The 9,632-nt window shown below is 48.9% G+C and overlaps 1 protein-coding gene across 1 annotated transcript; it reads right to left on the bottom strand.

The window, feature by feature from the left end:
- Positions 1–343: 343 nt before the first annotated feature.
- Positions 344–7,789, bottom strand: CLPP (caseinolytic mitochondrial matrix peptidase proteolytic subunit). The gene is made up of 6 exons (XM_031004526.3): positions 7,507–7,789; positions 7,338–7,409; positions 6,730–6,826; positions 4,620–4,807; positions 2,896–3,001; positions 344–710 (listed from the first exon to the last, which is right to left on the bottom strand). Exons 1-6 carry the CDS (start codon positions 7,702–7,704, stop codon positions 538–540), a joined length of 834 nt encoding a protein of 277 aa, XP_030860386.2. The 5' UTR covers positions 7,705–7,789; the 3' UTR covers positions 344–537.
- Between the last annotated feature and the right edge of the window lie 1,843 nt (positions 7,790–9,632).

Here is a 9,632-nt window from a genome sequence, read left to right as displayed (position 1 = left end):
TGTTCTCGATCTCCTGACCTCGTGATCCGCCCGCCTCGGGCTCCCAAAGTGCTGGGATTACAGGCGTGAGCCAGCGCGCCTGGCCCGTTTTGTTTTCCTTTTTTTTTTTTTTTTTTTTTTTTAGTAACTGTCTACTGCCGCAAGAATGGAGCTCTTTTAAGGAGGGTTTCTTGTGTCTTCTTCACAAAAGAACACTGCCTGGAATATAGGATATGATCAGGAGAATCTGTTGAAGGAAGACATGGCTTGCCTCTTGGGGTCAGGACAAAAGCAGAAGGGGCCTGTGAAACACAGATGTGTACATGCTGTCACGGTGCAGAAGGGAGGGTGTCCCAGACGCAGAGCAAAGACCACAAAGATTTAATTTAAAATCACAGTGTCTCAGCTTGAATGCCCCGTCCATAGCGGGCACCCTTGCAAATTAAAAGTTCCTCAAGAGGCCCCTCCAAGCCCAGCAACAAGGGGTGAGCAGGGCCCAGCTGGGGGTCTGGCAGGCCTCTGGCCCCTCCACATGATTCTGGAGAGGAGGCCCAGCTCTCAGGTGCTAGCTGGGACAGGTTCTGCCGCCGGCGCTGCTTCTACAGGCTCCTTCTGCACCAGCGTGGGCTCATCCTCACCGTCCTGGGGAGGGTGGACCAGAACCTTGTCTAAGATGCCAAACTCCTGGGCCTCCATGGGGCTCATGTAGCGGTCCCTCTCCATGGCGGACTCTGGTGGGGAAGCAGGAGGTGAGAAACATTAGGGTAAGAGCAGAGACCCGGGGCCAGGTCTGGGTCCTGTTCTGGCCTGAATGTTTGTGCCCACCACCCCAAGTACATATGTTGAAGCCCCATCCCCCAGTGGGATGGGATTTGGAGATGGGGTCCTTGGGAGGTCATTAGGAGAGATGGGGTCAGGGGCCCCTTGATGGGATTAGTGGCCTTATAAGAGGAGACACCAGTGCACTTGCTCTCTCTCCACCATGTGAAGACACAGCGAGAAGGCAGCCGTCTGCAAGCCAGGAAGAGAGCCCTCACCAAGAACCAAATCAGCTGGCACCCTGACCTTGGACTTCCCAGCCCCCAGAACTGTGAGACATAAATCTCTGTTGAGGTCTGTGGTGTTTTGTTAAGCAGCTCAAGCTGACTGAGACATGTCCTCATTCTGCAGTGCCTCAGTTTCCCCTAGGTATCAGTAAAATACCAATTTCAATTTTGTTTTTTAAAAAATTGTTATTGGGCCAGGCACGGTGGCTCACACTTGTAATCCCAGCACTTTGGGAGGCAGAGGTGGGTGGATCACTTGAGGCCAGGAGTTTGGTCTCATGTTTCACCATTGGCCTTCAAAGTTTCACCATGGCCAACATGGTGAAACTCCGTCTCTACTAAAAATACAAAAATGAGCCAGGTGTGGTGGCACACGCCTGTAATCCCAGCTACTAGGGAGGCTGAGGTATGAGAATCACTTAAATCTGGGAGGTGGAGACTGCACCACTGCACTCCAGCCTGGGCAACAAAGCGAGACTCCATCTCAAAAAAAAAAAAAAAATGTTATTGATGTATAATATACACCCAGGAAAGGGCATGATTCGTAAATGTCTGGCGGGATGGATTTTCAGACTGAACATACCCTACACGACCAGCATCCAGACCAAGGGATGGAATAATGCCAGCACCCCTGAAACCCCACTTGGGCCCACGACAGTCACTAATCCTTGCCACCCCCTCCCCATACCCCAAAGCAACCACTCCTCTAACAGCATAAATTAGCTCTCCTTGTTTTTATAGTTTAAATAAATGGAATCACAGAGTGTTTATTCTTCTTTCATGCAACGTATTTGCAAAATTCATCTGTGATGCTGTGGAACGTTCACTTTTTTTTTTTTTTTTTTTTTGAGACAGGGTCTCACTTTGTCACCCAGGCTGGAGTGCAGTGGTGCAATCTTGGCTCACTACAACCTCCGCCTCTCAGGTTCAAGCGATTCTCATGCCTCAGCCTCCTGAGTAGCTGGGATTACAGGCGCGTGCCACCACACCTGGCTAGTTTTTGTATTTTTGGTAGAGACGGGGTTTCACCATGTTGGTCAGGCTGGTCTTGAACTCCTGACCTCGTGATCCGTCCACCTCGGCCTCCCAAAGTGCTGGTACTATAGGCGTGAGCCATGGTGCCCAGCTAAAATTTTTCTTTCTTTTCTATGAAATGGGGTTTCACTATATTGCCCAGGCTGGTCTTGAACTCCTGAACTCAAGTGATCCTCCCACTTCAGCCTCCCAAAGTGCTGGGATTACAGGTGTGAGCCACCACACCTGGCCTCACTTTTTGATTTTAATAAAATTATGGCTGGGTGTGGTGGCTCACACTTGTAATCCCAGAACTTTGGAAGCCTGAGGCAGCTGCATCACTTGAGCTCACAAGTTTGAGACCAGCCTGGGCAACATGGTGAAACCACGTCTCTACAAAAAATACAAAAAATTAGCCAGGCATGGTGGTGCATCCCTGTAGTCCCAGCTACTGAGGAGGCTGAGGCAGGAGAATTGCTTGAGCCCAGGAGGCAGAGGTTGCAATGAGCTGAGATCATGCCACTGCATTCCAGCCTGAGCAACAGAGCCAGACCTTGTCTCAAAAAAAAAAAAAAAAAAAAAAAAATATCTCACTTGTAACCTCAAACTCTCATATTCCACAGATTCTCCTGCCTCAGCCTCCCGAGTAACTGGATTACAAGTACACCATTTTTAGTATTTTTAGTAGAGATGGGATTTCACCATGTTGGCCAGGCTGACCTCTGGGATGGTCCCCCCATCCCAGAGAATGATCCAGCCCTGAAAGTCCGCAGGGGCCAGGTGGAGAAGCCCTGGCTTAGAACAACGCCTGGTCCGTCTGTGCATGGACCAGGATGAAATAAAGGAGGGTGCTTACCGATCACCTGCAGGCTCTGTTTGGTGTGCTTGGCATAGATGTTATAGAGCTGCTTCTTGAGCTTCATGATCTCCTCTGCCTGGATGGCAATGTCTGTGGCTTGGCCCTGAGGGACGTCCAAGGGGAGTGGGGGGGGTAAAGGTTGGCATCAGCGTCAGCCCCTCACAAGGAGGCTGCAGGTGGCACTCAGGAGCCTCCCTGGGCTTTGGGCTCTCGGTTTGAGGCTGGTGGGCTGGGGTTGTGTAAATCCTCCGATATCCTGCTTCAGTCTTGCCACTACCAGGAAGGCTTTCTGACTGGATTAAGTATATGTTATTTTCTGCATCTGAAGCCTTGCAGACTGGGAGGAACAGTGTCTCTCTGTCTCAGCATTAGCTAAGCCTTTTTTTTGTTTGTTTTTTGTTTTTTTTAGAGATGGGGTCTTGCTATGTTGCCCAGACTGGTCTCAAACTCCCGGCCTCAAGTGATCCTCCCGTCTCGGCCTCCCAAAGTGCTGGGATTACAGGCGTGAGCCACCACGCCTGGCCGCCTTTTTTTTTTTGAGACAGGGTCTTCCTCTGTTGCTGGGGCTGGAATGCAGTGGTACAAGACAGTTCATTGCAGCCTTGACTTCTCAGGCTCAAGCAATCCTCCCACCTCAGCCTCCTGAGTAGCTGGGACCAGAGGCAAGCATAACCATGCCTGAGTCATTTTAAATATTTGGTAGAGATGGGGTCTCACCATTGCCCAGGCTGGTCTTAAACTCTTGGCCTCAAGTGATCCTCCTGCCTTGGCCTCCCAAAGTGCTGGGATTACAGATGTGAGCCACTGTGCCCAGCTGAAGCTAATTCTCAAGAGACAGCAAACAACTCCTCAGTGCATTTTCTTTTTTTCCCTTTGTTGTTTTGAGACAGAGTCTTGCTCTGTCATCCAGGCTTGAGTGCAGTGGCGCAATCTCAGCTCACTTCCACCTCCTGGGTTCAAGTGATTCTCCTATCTCAGCCTCCCAAAACAGCTGGGATCATGGGCACGCGCCACCATGCCCAGCTAATTTTTGTATTTTTAGTAGAGATCGGGTTTCATCATGTTGGCCAGGCTGGTTTAGAATTGCTGACCTCAAATGATCCACCTGCTCCAGTTTCCCAAAGTGTTAAGATTTACAGGCGTGAGCCACCATGCTTGGCCTTTTTTTTTTTTCTTTAATAGAGACAAGGTCTCATTATGTTCCCCTGGCTGGTCTCGAACTCCTGAGCTCATGTGATCCTCCCGCCTCTGTCTCCCAAAGTGCTAGGATCACAGGCGTGAGCCAGCCACCACACCCAGCCTGGCCTGCACATTTTAAGACATCCACTCCCGGCCGGCCCAGCGCGGTGGCTCACGCCTGTAATTCCAGCACTTTGGGAGGCCAATGTGGGCGGATCACGAGGTCAGGAGATCGAGACCATCCTGGCTAACATGGTGAAAACCCGTCTCCACTAAAAATACAAAAAAATAGCCGAGCGTGGTGGCGGGCGCCTGTAGTCCCAGCTACTCAGGAGGCTCAGGCAGAAGAATGGCGTGAACCCAGGAGGCACAGCTTGCAGTGAGCCGAGATCGCACCACTGCACTCCAGCCTGGGCGACAGAGTGAGACTCCATCTCAAAAAAAAAAAAAAATCCCCTCCCACGCTTGACTTCCGCCCAGTCAGTCCTTCTGTCTAGACCCTGTCCTGATTCCCAACAGCAGCTCGCGTGTCTGGCACTCACCCGGGCGCCTCCTGAGGGCTGGTGGATCATGATACGGGAGTTGGGGAGCGAGTGGCGCATGCCTGGGGTGCCGGCGGCGAGAAGCAGGGAGCCCATGCTGGCGGCCTGGCCCACGCACCAGGTGCAGATCGGGTTGAGGATGTACTGCATCGTGTCGTAGATGGCCAGGCCCGCGGTCACCACACCACCTGTGGGCAGGGGAGCAAGTGAGGGGCTGGACCAGCTCCCCCCGACCCTTTCCCTATCCCATCTCCTAAACCTGGGGAGGGTGGAACAGATGCAGCCCCCCTCCTTCTTTAAAAATTAATATGACTGGGCGCTGTGGCTCATGCCTGCAATCCCAGCACTTTGGGAGGCTGAGGCGGGCGGATCACAAGGTCAAGAGATCAAGACCATCCTGGCTAACACAGTGAAACCCCATCTCTACTAAATATACAAAAAATTAGCTGAGCGTGGTGGCGGGTGCCTGTAGTCCCAGCTATTCAAGAGGCTGAGGCAGGAGAATGGCGTGAACCAGGGAGGCGGAGGTTGCAGTGAGCCGAGATAGCGCCACCGCACTCCAGCCTCGGCAACAGAACGAGACTCCATCTCAAAAAAAAAAAAAAAAAAAAATTAAGACTGGGTTTCACTGGTTTCACTATGTTGCCCAGGCTTATCTCGAACTCCTGGGCTCAAGCAATCCTCCCAAAGTGTTGGGATTACACGTGTGAGCCACCACGCCCAGCCAGAAGCAGCTAGTTTTTTTTTTTTTTTTTTTTTTGAGACTGAGTCTCACTGTCACGTAGGCTGGAGTGCAGTAGCGTGATCTCAGTTCACTGCAACCTCCACCTCCCGGGTTCATGCAATTCTCCTGCCTCAGCCTCCCGAGTAGCTGCATTACAAGTATACCACCATGCCCGGCTAATTTTTGTATTTTTAGTAGAGATGGGATTTCACCACGTTGGCCAGGCTGCTCTCAAACTCCTGACCTCAAGTGATCAGCCCACTTCAGCCTCCCAAAGTGCTGGAATTACAAACGTAAGCCACTGCGTCCGGTCTAGAAGCAGCTCTTTAAAGCAGGGTTCACAAACACAAATGCTTCCAGGGGTTGAGAGGTGACAAAACAGGTGACACGGACCAGGTGCAGGCAAAAGGCAGAGCGCTTGCTTTACAGTCAGCTGACTCTTGCCACATGTGCCAGTGGACCATGGGATCAGATCTACTAAATTTCCAAGAGAAACTAGAAATCAGGCCAGGCGTGGTGGCTCATGCCTGTAATCCCAGCACTTTGGGAGGCTGAGGCGGGTGGATCACTTGAGGTCAGGAGTTCAAGACCAGCCTAAAATGGTGAAACATCATCTCTACTAAATACAAAAAATTAGACAGGCATGGTGGCACATGCCTGTAATTCCCAGCTACTTGGGAGGCTGAAGCTGGAGAATCGCTTGAACCCAGGAGGCAGAGGTTGCAGTGAGCTGAGATTGCAACACTGCACTCCAGCCTGGGTGACAGAACGAGACTCCATCAAAATTAAAAAAAAAAAAAAAATGCCTGCATCATAAGTGCTCAATCAAAATTGACTACTTTTTTTGGGGAGGGGGAAAAAATCTACCAATTATTATTATTTTTGAGATGGGCTCACTACAGCCTCGACCTCCTGGGCTCAAGTGATCCTTCTCCCTCAGCCTTCCGAGTTGCTGGGACTACAGGCACGCGCCACATTGCCCGGCTAATCTTTGTACTTTTTTTGTAGAGATGGGGTCTCACTACGTTACCCAGGCTGGTCTTGAACTCCTGAGCTCAAGCAATCCGCCCGCCTCAGCCTCCCAAAGTGCTGGGATTACCGGTGTGAGCCACTGTGCCCGGCCTAAAATCTACCAATTTTTAAATGTCAGCCGGGTCAGGTTGGCAGAACAGTATGTGCAGGATCAAAGAGGCCACATCCTGACTTGTGAACCGAGGCTCAAAAGCCAGCAACAGGCACCTTTTGGTGGTTTAAAGCCACTTCTGGAACTCTGACGCTCTGCACCCGCTCCCAGAGAGAGAACATCCCTGACCCGGGATTCTGGTCCCCTGAGTCACCCGTGTGCCCTGACGAGTGCCCCTGGCACCCAGGAAAGACCCTGCTCACCAGGGCTGTTGATGTACATGTGGATGGGCTTCTTGTTGCTCTCGGATTGCAGGAAGAGGAGCTGTGCGATAACAAGACTGGCAACGCTGTCATCGATCTGCAGGTGGAGAGGGCAGGGGTGTCCCCAGATTCGGGGTAGGGAGAGAGTTTTAAGGGAGGCTGGGGATGGGTCAGGGAACCAGGAAGGGGGACCAGAGCCCAAAGTAAAAGGGATGGGGAAGAATTTAGGCCCCAGAAGGGCATGGGGAGAGAGTAGTGGAGAGGACCCAGGGGGTTTGGAGCACAGGAAGCGGGGAGTCAGGGGGCTAGGGACACAGGAAAGGAAGGGGTGAGAATGGCTGCGGAGAGTCATGAGCGTAGGAATGAGGGGAGCGGTGCCAGGTGTCAGGAAGGCAGTCGGAGATTAAGAGCCGAGGAGCAGAGGAGAAGGGGTGAGGAGCGGGTGGGGGGACCGGGAGCCAGGAGGGGAGTCAGAAGGGGAGGGAAGGGGGTTAGAAGGGGAGCGGAGCCTGAGGGAAGAAAGTCTGGGGCCAGGGAAGGAGGGGCGTAGGGGGTGTCGGCAGGCGCTTGGGAGAGTCCCGGGGAGGGTCCCGGCGCGGGGCGCTCACCGGGCCCATGACGCACACGATGCGCTCCCGCAGCAGCCGCGAGTAGATGTCATAGGCGCGCTCGCCGCGACCCTGGGGGTAGAAAAATGGAGGTGAGGGGTCGGGGGCAGCCAGCCGATCCCCACCCAGCCCGGAGCCCCCGAGCCGTGTCCCCGCCCGGCCGCCGTACCGTCTGCTCCACCACGATGGGAATGAGCGGGAGAGCCCGGGCCGCCGTCGCGTGCAGGCACCGCTGCAGGGCCAGACCGTTCTGGGGTGTCCGCTGCGGCGGCCGCTGCGCTGGAAAGTGAGCGGCGAGGCGAGGGCCCAGCGCGAGGTACCTGCATGACGGCACCCGGGCCCCCCCCACCAATATTCCGGGCCACATCCCTCCGCAAGCTCCGGTCGGCTTCCGTCCGATGGCGGAACTACAGCTTCCGGCGTGCTTTGCGCCTCGGAGCACGCTCGCTAGGCCGCCCACTTCCGGGAGTCTGGGCGGGCGCCATTAAGGGTGGGGCGGGGATAGGGGCGGAGCCTGAAAGGGAGGAGCCAGTGAAGTAAATTGAGTGGCCAGGGCTGGAGAAGTTTTAGAGTCTCCAGTTCGAGTCCCTTTACCGACCAATTCGTCTTCTTTTTTTTTTTTTTGAGACGGAGTCTTGCTCTGTCACCCAGGCTGGAGTGCGGTGGCACGATGTTGGGTCACTGCAACCTCTGCCTTCTGGGTTCAAGCCATTCTCCTGGCTCAGCTGCCCCAGTAGCTGGGATTACAGATGCACACCACTGCACCCGGTTAATTTTGTTATTTTTAGTAGAGATGGGGTTTCACCTTGGCCAGGCTGGTCTTGAACTCCTGACCTCGTGATCTTCCCACCTCGGCCTCTCAAAGTACTGGGATTACAGGCGTGAGCCACCGCGCCCGGCCTCGTCTTCGTTTTCTACTGTTTCTGCTTTATTTTATTTATTTTTATTTTTTTGAGACAGAAGCTCACTCTGTGGCCCAGGCTGGAGTGCAGTGGCGCCATCCTGGCTCAATGCGGCCTCAAATTTCTGGGCCCAAGCGACCCTCCCTCCCACCTTGCTCTCCAGAGTAGCTGGGACTACAGTTGTGCGCTACCACATCTGGCAAATATATATAGTATATATATATAGTATATATATAGTATATATATATACTATATATATAGTGTATATATATAGTATATATATAGTGTATATATATAGTATATATATAGTGTATATATATAGTATATATATAGTGTATATATATAGTATATATATAGTGTATATATATAGTATATATATAGTATATATATAGTATATATATAGTATATATATAGTATATATATAGTATATATATAGTATATATAGTATATATATACTATATATACTATATATAGTATATATAGTATATATATACTATATATATATAGTATATATATAGTATATATATAGTATATATATAGTGTATATATAGAGTATATATATAGTGTATATATAGAGTATATATATAGTGTATATATAGAGTATATATATAGTGTATATATAGAGTATATATATAGTGTATATATAGAGTATATATAGTGTATATATAGTGTATATATAGTGTATATATAGTGTATATATAGTGTATATATAGTATATATAGTGTATATATAGTATATATAGTATATATATAGTATATATAGTATATATATAGTATATATAGTATATATATAGTATATATATACTATATATATAGTATATATATAGTATATATATAGTGTATATATAGTATATATATAGTGTATATATAGTATATATATAGTGTATATATAGTGTATATATAGTATATATATAGTGTATATGTAGTATATATATATAGTGTATATGTAGTGTATATATATAGTGTATATGTAGTGTATATATATAGTGTATATGTAGTGTATATATATAGTGTATATGTAGTGTATATATATAGTGTGTATGTAGTGTATATATATAGTGTGTATGTAGTGTATATATATAGTGTGTATGTAGTGTATATATATAGTGTGTATGTAGTGTATATATATAGTGTGTATGTAGTGTATATATATAGTGTGTATGTAGTGTATATATAGTGTGTATGTAGAGTATATATAGTGTGTATGTAGAGTATATATATAGTGTGTATATAGTGTATATATATAGTGTATATATATAGTGTATATATATAGTGTGTATATATATAGTGTATATATAGTGTATATATATAGTGTATATATAGTGTATATATATAGTGTGTATATAGTGTATATATATAGTGTGTATATAGTGTATATATATAGTGTGTATATA

Source organism: Gorilla gorilla, chromosome 20 (genome assembly GCF_029281585.2).
Source record: "Gorilla gorilla gorilla isolate KB3781 chromosome 20, NHGRI_mGorGor1-v2.1_pri, whole genome shotgun sequence".
NCBI classification, from domain to species: Eukaryota; Metazoa; Chordata; class Mammalia; order Primates; family Hominidae; genus Gorilla; species Gorilla gorilla.
Note: the sequence above shows the minus strand (reverse complement) of the source record. Positions and strands in the feature narration are given on the sequence as shown.

Excerpts from the sequence above, each read along its gene's own strand:
- CLPP (XM_031004526.3), bottom strand. The coding sequence starts at position 7,704 with ATGTGGCCCGGAATATTGGTGGGGGGGGCCCGGGTGCCGTCATGCAGG. Across the intron at positions 6,827-7,337 it reads TCGTGTGCGTCATGGGCCCG|ATCGATGACAGCGTTGCCAG; the intron begins GTGAGCGCCCCG and ends CTCCACCTGCAG. Across the intron at positions 711-2,895 it reads ACAGAGCCTGCAGGTGATCG|AGTCCGCCATGGAGAGGGAC; the intron begins GTAAGCACCCTC and ends CTTCCCCACCAG.